General features: G+C 41.2%; 1 protein-coding gene across 4 annotated transcripts in view; it reads left to right on the top strand.

Moving 5' to 3' along the window:
• Positions 1-15,825, top strand: part of PHKA1 (phosphorylase kinase regulatory subunit alpha 1) — a 119,331-nt gene that overhangs the window by 63,126 nt on the left and 40,380 nt on the right. For 2 of the 4 annotated variants that reach the window (XM_017349631.3, XM_008272695.4), the window contains exons 17-19: positions 8,978-9,056; positions 12,600-12,766; positions 14,679-14,855. In XM_017349631.3, the coding sequence (XP_017205120.2) occupies positions 8,978-9,056; positions 12,600-12,766; positions 14,679-14,855 (423 nt within the window). 4 annotated transcript variants of the gene reach the window in all.

Below are 15,825 nucleotides of genomic sequence, written 5' to 3'. Positions count from 1 at the left end.
TAAAATTTTATCAGAAGTCTGAAACTGCCAAAAGTTGTTGAGAATGGGATGGCATGATGAAAGCAATATTTAGAGACTATTGGTCAGTGACAGTACACATTATAGTGAGGAGGAAGTGCACTAATTCACAAATAGATAAAGAGAAGATATACTAGTTTGGTGATAGTAAAAATCGAGTGGGTCATTCTAAACCACAGCTGTAAGTCAGGTATTGGTTAACTAGATAAATAAGAGATGAGTCTAGATAACATGAAGCTTTAGAAACTTTCAGTCCATTTGTGCTGCTACAGGATAAGCACCCTTGATATGAAACCCTGAAGCTCAAAATGCTCTAAAATATAAAACTGACATTCCAACATTTTGGGTTTTGAAGCATTAGGATTTTGGATTTTGTGGTTAGGGATATTCAGCTGGTAAATTCTATGCAAACATTCCAAAATAAAAAAAAATCTGAACTCTGAAATGCGTCTGGTCTTAAACATTTTGGATTATGGGATATGCAATCTTTATGACAAAATACTACAAACCGAGTAACTTATAAACAATAGAAATATGTTTCTCACAGTCCCAGAGGCTGAGAAGTTCAAGACAAAGGTACTGGCAGGTCCCATGTATGAGGATGGCCTAGTCTCTGCTTTCAAGATGGTTCATTTGTCACTCTGGCCTCTGGAGAGGATGCATGTGTGTTCTCACATGGCAGAAAAGATAGAAAAGGGATAAACCCACTCCCTTAAACTCTGTTATTAGTACTCCAGTTCCACCCAGGAGGGCTCCACCCTCAGGAAAATTACCCCCTAAAGGACCCACTTAATACTATCACATTGGGATTAAATTTCAACATATGACTCTTGAGGGACATTAAGATCATAGCATTGGGTAAATGTTTTTGCAGTTGATGGAAACAGATACTCTATAAGATGCCAATTGGGGCCGGCACTGTGGTGTAGCGGGTAAAGCCGCCGCCTGCAGTGCCGGCATCCCATATGGACACCAGTTCAAGTCCTGGCTGCTCCGCTTCCAATTCAGCTCTCTGCTATGGCCTGAGAAAGCAGTAGAGGATGGCACAAGTCCTTGGGCCCCTGCACCCACGTGGGAGACCCAGAAGAGGCTCCTGGCTCCTGGCTTCAGATCAGCATAGCTCTGGCCATTGCAGCCAATTGGGGAGTGAACAAGCAGATGGAAGACCTCTCTCTCTGTCTCTCTCTCTCTTTCTCTCTCTCTCTCTCGCGCTCTCTCTCTCATATTCTCACTCTGTGTAAGTCTGACTTTCAAATAAATAAATAAATCTTTAAAAAAAAAGGATGTCAATTGTAAAAGGACTTATTCAGTTCAAGGTGACAGGTTTAAAAATAGAAATACCTAATGGATAGGATGAGATCCAAAGCCAAAACTTGGGAAATGGAATAAAACCAAAGATCTAGACTTAAGTCACACAGTTTTGATAACTGGTATGTGAACACACAACAAAAACATTAGGAACAACAGCAATAATTTTTTTTTATTTATTTATTTGAAAGTCAGAGTTACACAGAGAGAGAAGAGGCAGAGAGAGAGAGAGAGAGAGAGAGGTCTTCCATCCGCTGGTTCACTCCCCAGTTGACTGCAATGGCTGGAGCTGCGCCAATCTGAAGCCAGGAGCCAGGAGCTTCCTCCGGGTCTCCCACGCGGGTGCAGGGGCCCAAGGACTTGGGCCATCTTCCACTGCTTTCCCAGGCCACAGCAGAGAGCTGGATTGGAAGTGGAGCAGCTGGGTCTTGAACCGGTGCCCATATGGGATGCTGGCACTGCAGGCCATGGCGTAACCCTCTGTGCCACAGCGCCGGCCCCACAACAGCAATAATATTGAGCACTTACTCTGTGCCAGGCCTCAAACTAAGTGCTTTCAGTGAATTATTTTGAAATATCTACAACAGTCCTATTTAGCTAGGTAATATTAATATCCCCATTTTATAGATGGGAAAGGTGACTCATCCAAAGTCACAGTGCTAACAAGTAAGTGACAAAGCCAGCCTTCAAACCATCTTTCCATCTCTAAAGTCCACATTACCGATAGCGGTGTATTTTTACCAATGAAAATTTTGTGCTGGTAAAATAAGAATAAACAACCATCTCATTAAAAGATGAATTAATTAAACTTTCATATTCAAGACAAAAATTTCCGTAATTCATAAAAGAGCAAAATCCAGCTGGTTGATCCTTATAAATCGCTGAAATTAAATTCTATGAGAACATGGAAAATAAAGGAATATGGAAATATATATCATGTAAATGCCAACAAAAAGAAATCAATGATGGCAATATTATTAAAAATAAATAAAATTCCAGGCATATATAAGCAAATGGTACAAAAAATTTTATATTGATAAAAATTGCAGTCTGCCAACATGATGTAACATTTGTGAACTTTTTTAAGATTTATTTATTTATTTGAAAGTCAGAGTTACCCAGAGAGAGAGGAGATGCAGAGAGAGAGAGAGAGAAAGAGAGAGAGAGAGAGAGGTCTTCCATCCACTAGTTCACTCCCCGATAGGCCGCAACAGCTGGAGCTGAGCCTATCTGAAGCCAGGAGCTTCTTCCAGGTCTCCCACGTGGGTGCAGGGGCCGAGGGACCTGGGCCATTTTCTACTGCTTTCCCAGGTCATAGCAGAGAGCTGGATAGAAAGTGGAGCAGCCGGGACTCGAACCAGCACCCATATGGGATGTATGAAACAAACCTAAGAAGACTAAAAGTTTGAAAAAAGAAGGCAGACTGGTTAGGAACTTTGCAGCTTGAAGAATAACACAACAATAAATTTTCTGATTTCCCTTCTGTGTTATATATCCTGGACCAGATATTGGAGAAACTGGCAGGCAAATAAATAAATAAATCAAACAAGACACAAGAAAATCTGCTCTTTCAAGCCAAAGGAACAGGAAAGGAGCATCCCATCCAGACAGAAAACTTTAAACAGTGACTCTTCTACTCCAGCCAAATAACACAAAAAAAGAAACTTGACCCCACCCCCAACCTCAGGCTGAGTGGGGACCCTAGACTTCTACTCTCACACAGCTATGACTAGACACCCTTCCATCTCTTAGAGATAGTGTTGGAGAAAGCCTTGTGAGGAACTTAGATGTTTCTCCTTGCCCAGTAATAGAGGAACCCTTTCCACTTCAGGCAGTGTTGTATCAGTGGAGCCCAACTGCGGAGCCCTGGACTTCCTCATACACCCAGCAGTAACAAGGCAGTACCTCCTTCTCTGGCAGGGAAGTGTCAGAGGAGATGGATACATCAGAAGATTTAGTAAGATTCAGACTTATGGGGCGACATTGTGGTGTGGTGGGCTAAGCCTCTGCCTGCAGCAGCAGCATCCCAAATGGGCGCCAGTTTGTGTTTCGGCTGCTCCTCTTCCAGTCCAGCTCTCTGCTGTGGCCTGGGAAAGCAATGGAAGATGGCCCAGGTATTTGGGCCCCTGCGCCCACATGGGAGACCCAGAGGAAGCTCCTGGCTCCTGGCTTCGGATTGGCCCAGCTCTGGCTGTTGTGGCCATTTGGGGAGTGAACCAGCGGATGGAAGACCTCTCTCTCATTCTCCCTCTGCCCCTCTATAACTCTGCCTTTAAATAAATAAATAAAATCTTTTTTTAAAAAAGATTCAGACTCATAATGAAAATGTCTAGAAGTGGAAGACATTGTGGCACAGCAGGTTAAGCAGATGCTTGGGACAGGGATCCTCCTCCATTTCTGATACAGCTTTACACCAGCACAGCTGGGAGGCAACAGATGATGGCCCAATTGCTTGAGTTCCTGCCACCTATGTGAGAGTCATGAATAGAGTTCCTGGCTCCTGGCATCAGCCTGACTCAGCCCTGGCTGTGGTAAGGCATTTGAAGAGTGAAGCAGTGGATGAAATATCCCTCTCTCTCTCTCTCTCTCTTTCTCTCTCCTAAACAAATATATGATACATAGATAGATATAGATAAATAAATAAATAAATCCTTCTTAAAATTTTCCAGAATACAATAGAAAATCACTCACACCAACATTCAGGAAGATATCAATTCCAATCAGAAAAGACAATAAACAGATACCAACATCAAGACAACAATGATGTTGGAATTATATGACTACAGGTTTAAGGCAGTTATCATAAATTTGCTTTAATATACAAGTACAACCATACTTAAAACAAAAAATTTGGAAGTCTCAGCAAAGAAACTGAAGACATAAAGATTCAAATGGAAGTTTAGAATTGAAAAATAGAATAACTGAAATGAAAAAACTCCCTAGATAGGCTCCATGGCAGAGTGGAGACCACTGAGTGAACTTGAAGATAGAACTATAGAAATGGACTGTTCAAACAACACAGTGAAAATAGACTAAAAAATATGAGCAGATCCTCAAAAACCTGTGGGACTAATAACAAAATATCTAACATTCATGTTGTAAGAGTTTCAGGAGAAGAGAAAGAGTCTGGGGCTGAAAAAGTATTATAATTAATAATGATTGGAGGGGCTGGTGCTGTGGTGTAGTAGGTAAAGTCACTGCCTGCAGTGTGCGCATCCCATATGAGCGCTGGTTCGAGTCCTGGCTGCTCCACTTCCGATCCAGTTCTCTGGTATGGCCAGGGAAAGCAGTAGAGGATGGCCCAAGTCCTTGGGCCCCTGAACCCACATGGGAGACCCGGAAGAAGCTTCTAGCTCCTGGCTTCAGATCGGCACAGCTCCTGCAGTTGCAATCATTTGGGGAGTGAACCATATGATGGAAGACCTCTCTCTCTTTCTCTCCGCCTGTCCTTCTCTCTCTGTATAACACTGACTTTCAAATAACTAATAAATAAATCTTTTAAAAATAATGATTGGAAAATCACCAAAAGACATAAGCTTACAGATTAAAAAAATCTAAGAAAGCTAGAAATAAGATAAATCCAAGAAATCCATGCCAAAACACATAACAATAAAACACCTGAAAATTAAAGGAGAAAATTTTGAGATCAGTGAGAGAAAAAATACTTTTCCTGTAAAAGAAAAGCAATGAAAATGATTGAAAATTTCCAATTAGAAATCACAAAGACCAGAGGGAGATAGCACAACATTTTTTTTTTTGGACAGGCAGAGTGGACAGTGAGAGAGAGAGACAGAGAGAAAGGTCTTCCTTTGGTTCTTCCTTGGTTCACCCTCCAATGGCCGCAGTGGCCAGTGTGCTGCGGCTGGCGCACCGCGCTGATCCGATGGCAGGAGCCAGGTGCTTCTCCTGGTCTCCCATGGGGTGCAGGGCCCAAGTACTTGGGCCATCCTCCACTGCACTCCCTGGCCACAGCAGAGAGCTGGCCTGGAAGAGGGGCAACCGGGACAGAATCGGGCGCCCCGACAGGGACTAGAACCCGGTGTGCCGGCGCCGCAGGGCAGAGGATTAGCCTAGTGAGCCGGGGCGCCGGCCAGCACAACATTTTTCAAGTGCTGAAAGAAATGAATTGCAAACCAAGAATTCTGTGTCCAGCAAAAATGTGCTTTAAGAATAAAAGGGGAAAAAGACATTTTCAAATGGAGGAAAATTAAGTAAATTTGTCTTCAGGATATCTGCCCTAAAAGATGACATAAAAGAAGTTCTTAGAAAGAAAACAATAAAAGCTGGAATCTTGAAGTATCTGGAAAGAAAAAAGAGCAAGAGTACTTTTTAAAAAGGTTTATTTACTTATTTGAAAGGTAGAGTTTCACGGGGCAGGGGGCGGGGAGTGAGTGATGTTCTATCCACTGGTTCAATCCCCAAATGGCAATAGACAGGGCTGGTCCAGGCCAAATCTAGAAGGTCAGAATTCCATCCAGGTTTCCTACGTGGGTGGCAGAGCCCCCAAGCACTTCGGCTATCTTCCACTGCTTTGCTGGGAACATTAGCAGAGACCTGAATCGGAAGTGGAGCAGCTGGGACTAGAACTGGCACCCATATGGGAAACTGGCACTGCAGGTAGAAACTTAACCTACTACACCACAGCACCAGCCTGTAAATATTCATTTAAAAAGACAGATGCGGTCACATTGGTATCCAACATAGTAGACTTCAAAGTAAAGAAAAATCCAAGTAATAAAAATATTAGGAGTGAAAAAGGAGATATAGCAAGGGAAATGAAGGAATCTTTAAAAATTGTAAAGGAATGCCAAGTACAGTTTTGTAAATCTAGATAAAATTGACGAATTTTTGTAGAAAACTAAATAATGTAAGTTTAGTAAGAAATATTCTTAGAATATATGAGAAAAATTATACAACTGTTGAAGATCATAAAATATTTTAATTGTTAGAGAGGTATATCATGTTCCTAGATGAAAATAGTGTATTTTGAAAGGGTTTTCATTCTCATCCAATGAATCTATCAATTCAGTGCAATTCCAAATAAAAATAAAAACAAGCTGAACTTTGTGAACAAGCTGAACTTAGAAGTCAAATAGAAAAGAGAATGTAGAAAAATAGGCATTTTTTAAAAGAAAGTGAAAGATCCATCAGAATTAAAATAATGATAAATAGAGCATTTTAAATAGAAGCAAAACAATATAAATGAATACATTTGGGAAACTAATTCATTTAGGCTTATTGTTTTACTTTGTGTGTAAAAACAAATTCTAAATAGATTGAAGAGCTAAACATAGAAAGGAAAGTATTAGAAGAAATATGGGGACATATTTATGTAATCTTAGGCTAAAGAAAGCTGTCCTTTCCAAGGTACAAAAAGAAACAAATTGACATTTAAAACAAAGGTTAAGTAAACATTTTATATAGTGTCATGGATGAGGTCAGAAGACAAGTCAAAACTATATAAAATATTTGCCATAAATATGATAGAAAAAGGGCACTACTCATAAAATATGCGAAGTTTTTTTTTTTTTTTTTGACAGGCACAGTGGATAGTGAGAGAGAGAGAGAGACAGAGAGAAAGGTCTTCCTTTGCCGTTGGTTCACCCTCCAATGGCCACTGCATCCGGCATGCAAAGATTCTTAAAAATCAATTTTAAAAAAGATAAACTACCGGCGCCGCGGCTCACTAGGCTAATCCTCCGCCTAGCGGCGCCGGAACACCGGGTTCTAGTCCCGGTTGGGGCGCCGGATTCTGTCCCGGTTGCCCCTCTTCCAGGCCAGCCCTCTGCTGTGGTCAGGGAGTGCAGTGGAGGATGGCCCAGGTGCTTGGGCCCTGCATCCCATGGGAGACCAGGAAAAGCACCTGGCTCCTGGCTCCTGCCATCGGATCAGCGCGGTGCGCCGGCCGCGGCGGCCATTGGAGGGTGAACCAACGGCAAAGGAAGACCTTTCTCTCTGTCTCTCTCTCTCACTGTCCACTCTGCCTGTCAAAAAAAAAAAAAAGATAAACTACCTAATGAAAAATTAGAAAGACATGAACAGGCAATTCATAAGTCCTACTGACAATAAAATTAGAATGATGTCTCCTTGTTTTACCTATCAGATGAACAAGGATTAAAAATTATTAATATTCATTGTTTTTTTTTTTAAAGTACTTCTTTTTTTTTATTTTTTATTTTATTTTATTTTATTTTTTGACAGGCAGAGTGGACAGTGAGAGAGAGAGACAGAGAGAAAGGTCTTCCTTTGCCGTTGGTTCACCCTCCAATGGCCGCCGCGGCCGGCGCTGATCCGATGGCAGGAGCCAGGAGCCAGGTGCTTATCCTGGTCTCCCATGGGGTGCAGGGCCCAAGCACCTGGGCCATCCTCCACTGCACTCCCTGGCCACAGCAGAGGGCTGGCCTGGAAGAGGGGCAACCGGGACAGAATCCGGCTCCCCGACCGGGACTAGAACCCGGTGTGCCGGCGCCGCTAGGCGGAGGATTAGCCTAGTGAGCCGCGGCGCCGGCCAATATTCATTGTTAAAAGTGTGGGGAGGGGCCGGCGCTGTGGCATAGTAGGTAAAGCTGCCGCCTGCAGTGCCAGCATCCTATATGGACGCCGGTTCGAGTCCCGGCTGCTCCACTTCCAATCCAACTCTCTGCTATGGCCTGGGAAGGCAGTAGTAGAAAATGGCCCAAGTTCTTGGGCCCCTGCAACCATGTGGGAGACCCAGAAGAAGCTTCTGGCTCCGGATAGGCACAGCTCCGGCCATTGCAGCCAATTGGAGAGTGAACCAGCAGATGGAAGACCTCTCTCTCTCTCTCTGTATCTCTCTGTATCTCCTTCTCTGTATCTCGCTCTGTATCTCCTTCTCTCTGTGTGTAACTCTGACTTTAAAATAAATAAATAAATCTTTAAAAAAAAAGAAGTGTGGGGAAACTGTTACTTTCTGTACTGTTGGTGGAAATATAATTGGCACAATTTTTTCAGGGAATAACTTGGCAATCTGTGTAAAATTTTTTAGTAAGTGTTCCCTTCATCCTAAGAGTTCTATTTGTAAGAATTTAACCTAAGGAAATAACAGAGTAAGTGCATAAAGATATAAGTACAATGCTTTTCATAACAGTGCTGATTGAAATGTCGAAAGAATCTAAATGTCTGCTCTGATATCACTTTTTCTGTGCAAAGGATATGTTAGAAAAAACAGATCAAACAAGAATATGTATAGTAGGATCCCTGTCAAATAAAATCAGATAATTGTTAGCTTTTTAGATATTTGTATGCCTATCTGCAAACCTAAGCCAAGCCTCTTTATATAATACATGAGTTTATAAAATGCTAAGCATGGTACTTAGCACGTAACATTCAACAATTAGTTTCTATTGTTATTGTCAGCATTCGGTGGTTACTAAGTATTTTGCCATGGGGCACTGTGCTAAGTACTTAATGATAAGTAACATAATATCTTTGAGGAGCCTGTCAACTGGTCATCATTCCTTGTCATTTGCCCACTCTGCAGTGTTGTTGGTTCTCAGTTGAGTTGTGGAAATACAGGGTGTCTCATTTGTACCATAACCTCTAGAATGTTTGTTTGAAATAACTGAAAGAGTTTCCCTTACTTCAAAGTTAAAGCCACAAAGATTGTTTTTAAAATTCTCTTTATTTCAAGATGAGGATGGAACCAGCTTAAATTCAAGTATCTTGGCAGCACTACGAAAAATGCAGGATGGCTATTTTGGTGGGGCAAGGTAAGTGACCTTTATACACCTTTTAGTGAAATGAAATTTGGGAGCTGGCTATAGTAATAGCAGAGTTATGATGCTTTTCTGTGTGTCTTCAACAGCAGAATCCCACCATACTCAGATGAGCTAGTATTTGATAGAATGAATCAAGGAACTTAAATGTTATAGAGGAAGGTTGGAAGTTTTACCCAACCTGTTCTTTGCCTAAATTTCAGAGGACAAGAAAACTTATTCTTTCAAAAACAAAAAGAGGTTACCAATTTTTTTTTATTCTGGTTGCTTTTCCCCTAGAAATTTGCACAAAATGGCCGGCGCCGCGGCTCACTAGGCTAATCCTCCGCCTTGCGGCGCCGGAACACCGGGTTCTAGTCCCAGTCGGGGCGCCGGATTCTGTCCCGGTTGCCCCTCTTCCAGGCCAGCTCTCTGCTGTGGCCAGGGAGTGCAGTGGAGGATGGCCCAAGTCCTTGGGCCCTGCACCCCATGGGAGACCAGGAGAAGCACCTGGCTCCTGCCCTCGGATCAGCGTGGTGCGCCGGCCGCAGCGGCCATTGGAGGGTGAACCAACGGCAAAGGAAGACCTTTCTCTCTGTCTCTCTCTCTCACTGTCCACTCTGCCTGTCAAAAAAAAATTTAAAAAAAAAAGAAATTTGCACAAAGAATACTGAACACCCACATAGTCTCTCAAGATTGACCTGTTGTTAACATTTTATCCACTGTGTGTCTCTCTACCTCCTCCCCACTTTCCTCCCTTCCTCCCTTTCTTTCCTCCCTCCTCTTCTCTCATGTATATATATACATGCCCACACACACAAAATACACCCCTCAAACACTATATAAAATAGACATATATGCACATTTTTTTGTTATTCATAGACGTCATGACTCTTTAACCCTAAGTATTTCAGTTTCTATCATCTAAGAACAGAACATTCTTATATTTAAATACAATATAATTCTCACACTGAGGAAATTTAATATTGATACACTAGAGTAGTTTAACCTTATCCTCAAAGGATATGTTCCAAAACCCCTAGTGGGTGCCTGAAACCCCAGATAGTACTGAATCATATGTACATTATTTTTTCCCATACATACATAGCTATGATAAAGTTTAATTTATACATTAGGCACAGTAAGAGATTAACAACAGTAACTGATAATGAAGTAGAACAATAATAATATAATATATACTTAAAATATATTTAAAACTTATGGATTATTTGTTTCCAGAATTTCCATTTAATATTTTCAGACTGTAGTTGACCATGAGTAGCTATAGCCATGGAAAGTGAAACCATGGATAAAAGTGGGACTCTTGTAACTGATATCTAATTGTGGAGACCATAATCAGAATTACCCAGTTGTCCCAGTAATGCTTTTACATAGCCTTTTTTCTCAGTTCAGGATCCCACTGAAGATCACACATTTAGTTGTCATATCTCTTTGGTGTCTTAATCCAGAATAGCTCCCCAGAATTTTGTTAATTTGTCATGACAGTTTTTATTACAGTTTTGAAGAATTAAGATCAGTAATTTTACACAGTATCTCTCAATTTGGATTGTTCTGGTTGTTTCCTCATAATTAGATTCAAGCTGTATGATTTTGATAGGAGTATTACCTAGTGATGTTGAGTTGTTGTTTTGATCTAGTATCTTCAAGGTAGAGAGAGCACTCCTTCAGTGACTAGGAGAGACACAAGATGTAAATAAATATTTATTACTTACAGAAGGAATACACAACATACTTGAAGACCTATGTGTCACATAATTCTTGAAACACAAGAGTAGGAAGAGACAAGCCTTTCTGTGGGACAACACCTTTATTAGAGTCTAGGGCATTATCCAAACAGGTGTCCCATAACAAGCATTAATTTATGGATTTAAAGCAGGCAGGTATGAGTTCCACAAAGTCACACTGTGACTGAGAGGTGGTTACTGTGGCATATCTGCACAGTCTATGTGAAGGCATGGAGGTCAGAGGAGCTAGCCAAACAGGTTGCACTCAGCTGTCCCATAAGGAAGTGGTCACCAAGAGGAAGATGTGTAAGACAGATACCTGGATTGACCACACTGAATACTGGAGGACGTGTAGAACTGTAAACTGGGTCATGGATGACTGAGCCTTGCTGCTGATAAAGTTAAACTTAGATTCAAAATGGATGCCAAGGTAACACAAAGTTACAAGTATTCACCGCCATCCTTCTCAGTGCATCATAACAGAAGACACATTAGACTAGTTTGTCACATTATTGGTGATGTTAACCTTGACCACTTGGTTAAATAATGTATGGCAGATTTCTCCATATCCTTTCCCCAACACCAGTTGTCTTTAACTAAGTGGTGTTAGCTTCCATTGACTTGCTAATTATCACTAATGGAGTTGTAAAATGGTGTTTTTGTGTTTGTCACTCTGCACATTTATTTGTTGGAAAAAAAAAAGAGCTTTCTACACTCCCTTTGATTTTGTAGTTTAGTATCAGCATAGATTCATGAATTCTTACTTTATTCAGTATGTCATGATTCATCCCTGTCATTATTTCAATGTTCAAATTGTCCAAGGTGTGGCCACTAGCAGCCCCTTCAAGCTGGCTTCATTAAAAAATTAGTACTATTGACTTTCCTTTTGGATTTTGTAACTGACTTTATAAAGAAGGGGTCTTAAAATTCATTGTAACAGAATTTCCAGGTACCATCTTTTACGTTCAAATGGTCTTTTCTGGATTTTTTTTAATGATGTGGTAGATTTGTTATGACTCATCTTCATTCTTTCCTGGCTTCTCTGGTAGCCAATGCAAATTTTTACCAGATGTTTGGCATGAGAGTGCTTCAAAAAGTTAGTTGGGGCGGGCATTTGATGTAGTGGTTAAAATGCCACTTGGGCATCCACATTCCACATGGGAATGATGCATTTGAGTCCCAGCTCCACTCCCAACTCCTGCCTGTTGTTATTGTACATCTCAGGAGCCAGCAGTGATGTTTCAAGTAGTTGGGTCTCTGCCACCCATGTAGGAGCTCTGGATGGAGTTCCCAGCTCCTGGCTTCAGCCTGGGCCAGCTTTGGCTATTGCAGGCATTTGGGGAGTAAACCAGTGAATAGCAGCATTCTCTCTCTCACTCTCTTTCTGTCTCTATGTTCTCCCTCTCCATTTCAATCTCCCTCTTTATCTCCATCTCAAATAAAGTAAAAAAAATAAGTTTTTGAAGAATGGAATTAAAAGGTAAGCTTATTTTGATGCAAAAATTTTTGAAATGCATTTTTCCATGAACATTTGAGGTGGCCTGTTATATGGCAGTGGAGAGCAAAATTGTTCTGGCAATGGATTATGAACCCATAATTATAACCTGTATTAACACAGTTCCCTAGCTATTTAAGTTGAACATTATGCCTAGCAGTTCTGTTTGATTTCCCTTTTACAAAATTGATACTAATATATAAACATTAATAATCCATCAAAAGACAATCTATGTGCCCTTTTGTCAACTGGGATTGTGTTGTTTTAAAAAGAATCTCCCTGCTTTTCTAATTTCTATCTACTCTCTGTACTCATCAGGATCCAAACAGGTAAATTATCAGAGTTTTTGACAACATCTTGTTGTACACACTTGAGCTTCATGGACCCTGGACCTGAGGGTAAGCTGTACAGTGAAGATTATGATGACAACTATGATGAGCTGGAATCAGGTGACTGGATGGATGGTTACAATTCAACCAGTACTGGTAAGGAGGCTTTGTAAGCGCTAGCCCGACTAGACAAGAATACAAATGATTGTTTAGCGTTGTCCTTAATAATTGGTGCTGCCAGCAGTCTCACAGTGTACCATCCTCACTCCTGTTTAATACACTTAGATTTCTACTTTTGTTTGGCTTTACTTTTCACCCCTCTACTTACCTTTGGGTTTTGGTCTAATATCCCTGTGGTAATTGTGGAACATGGAGTTGGACTGTCCCTTACTAAAACTGGGGAGGATTTCTCTCCCAGGCATTTGAAGTGGCTGGTGATTTTGAAGTAGGAAGAAGCAGCGATGAGTGAGAGAGATTTAATCTAATCAAGTGTGAGATAGGAAAGTTATACATGTGCTGCTTTTTGATATTATAAAGCATAAAAATATTAAATTTAATAAGATTACTTTATATAACATAAGAGGAGCAAATCAGAATCTCTGGAGAGGTCTTTGTGCTAGTCAAGACTCTACTTGTTTGGGCTCAGCATTTACTCATTAATTCCCCACTTCATTCAGTCTGTATTTTATTTATAAGATCTAAACTAGTTTGAATTTCTTTGTTGGAAAAGTACATTAAAAGTAAGGAGATTTACTGTCATCAATAACAACCAATCTTGGCATAAAACACTTTGAAAATTAGATAGGGATAATCATATATGGAGGTTGTTTGCTATTCCATGAGTAATTATGGATCTGTAGCACTCATTCCCTTGGATTGCTTTCTGAAATATATCTTTTTAATGCTATATATCACTACATTTGGAATTATAACATTGTGAGTCACTTTCCCACTTCTGGGTTTACTCATGAGTGGTCTCACAATGGGTATGCTTATTGCTTGCCAGCCGTTCTCTAGGTAAACAGTTTCCTTCTATATATTTCATAATCCTCCTGCCATCTAGATTGTACTCAAGGTACAATATTTGTTACCAGGAAGTCACTGACTATGAGTTCCATTCTTAAGACTCTTCTGGTTCCCAGTAGTCACATGAAAGCATGAAAAAACATCTGGAAAGATCGCTGAAGATCATCTGAAAACTAGATGACGCATAACTGACTTAGCAGACTTCAGTATTGATAAGGACAGTGTGCATTTCCTTCTATAAACATTGTAGCTATTCATGTAAAGTCTGAAATATTAAGTACCCACAGGGTATATGTGTATTTTTGGTTCCAGTATCCATATTCAGAGACAATTATAGGTGTATGGAGAAGGGGGAGCCCAAGAGCCTAGAGACTGTATCTATCTTCTTCACCCTGAAACCTCAGCACCTACCTAGTACACTACCTGGTAAATACTAACCAATAAATATTTGATGAATAAAGAAATGACATGACTAAAAACACCAGTGTGTGAGCCATAGTCCTTTCTATACCAATGTCATGTGAAGATTTCTTTTTTCACTGGTTATTATTATTGTCCTTAGTAGAATCTGTTTAAGAGGGAGGCTAAATATTTGGTGGAAGGCCCTTGACCTCCCTTGACCCTTTCTCACCCAAGTCTCCTCATTCTACTGGGGCTTGAAGGGCCTTGTTTTGCTCCTCCTCCACCACTGCTGCCATCACTCCAACTGTCACACACATGTGCAAACACACACACACACACACACAGATTATGAAGTGCTTGCTCCACCTGTCCTAGAATTAGCTCATTCTGCTTTCAGGAACCCTAACATTGTCTCAGCAAAACTGAAAAACAGGTTGGCCCTGGTAAACAGACATAGTCTCTCTCTAAATCTTAAAGCTATATAGTGATCAGGACCTTTTTTCCCTCATGAGCCAAAAGCAACCTACTTCCAAAGCTGTGTTGTGAGCAGAGGAGTGAGTCATTCTCTTTCCTAGGGATGATTGTGAAATAACTAACATATTTGTTTTTTCTCCTTCCCCTCCCCCCACTAACCTTGCAGCTCGCTGTGGTGATGAAGTTGCTCGTTATTTAGATCACCTTTTGGCACACACTGCTCCCCATCCTAAACTAGCACCTGCCTCACAGAAGGGAGGGCTAAATCGGTTCCGAGCTGCTGTACAAACAACCTGCGACTTAATGTCCTTGGTGACCAAGGCCAAGGAGCTGCATGTACAGAGTGAGTAATGCCATGACTCACTGGAGTCAGGCACAGGATGACGTGAAGAGCAGGATGGGGGCGGGCATTGATGACAATGTAAGCAGTAACTTTGTTTTCTCCACTGCTTTATCCCCAGTATCTCAGACAGCACTTAGAACATGTTAGACACTCAAATATCTGTAAAATTAATGAATGGGATATAGTTTTGCTACAGATCGTATAGTTGTCTGGCTTAACCAGTAACATAGTAAGAAGCAGCAGACCAAGGGACATCAAGTGTATTCGATTTTAACATCAAAGTGGGGGATGCTAAAAAAGGGCTTTTCCTTTGGAAAAATTACTCCTTTGACAGTAATTTTGTTTAAAGAGAAAGCAATTGTAGAACTATTACAATATGACCATACAATGGGAAGGGAGATAGTCTCCCTTAAATAAGCCACGTTTGATTCCCTTGAGCCATCTGTTACTTCTTTTAAAGATTTATTTTATTTATTTAAAAGGAATAGTAACAGAGAGAGAGAGAGAGAGAGAGAGGGAGAGAAAGAATCTTCCAAATGGCTGCAATGGCCAGGGCTCAGCTAGGCTGAAGCCAGGAGCTTGGAACTGCATCTGAGTCTTCCACATGGATGATAGGGTCCCAAATTACTTGGGCCATCTTCCACTACCTTCCTAGATGCATTAGAGATGCAGGATCAGAAGTGGAGCAGCGAGGGGCCGGCTCTGTGGCATAGTGCGCTAAGCCTCACTCCGCCTGCTATGCTGGAATCCCATATGGGCGCCGGTTTAAGTCCCAACTGCTCCTCTTCTGAATCAGCTCTCTGCAGTGGCCTGAGAAAGCAGTTGAGGATGACCTAAGTGCTTGAGCCCCTGCACCCATGTGGGAGACCTGGAGGAAGCTCTTGGCTCCTGGCTTCAGATCAGTGCAACTCCAGCCATTGCAGCCATCTGGGGAGTGAACCAGAAAATGCAAGACCTTTCTCCCTGTAAC

Source organism: Oryctolagus cuniculus, chromosome X (genome assembly GCF_964237555.1).
Source record: "Oryctolagus cuniculus chromosome X, mOryCun1.1, whole genome shotgun sequence".
Classification (NCBI taxonomy): domain Eukaryota; kingdom Metazoa; phylum Chordata; class Mammalia; order Lagomorpha; family Leporidae; genus Oryctolagus; species Oryctolagus cuniculus.
This window is presented reverse-complemented; position numbering and strand designations above follow the sequence as displayed.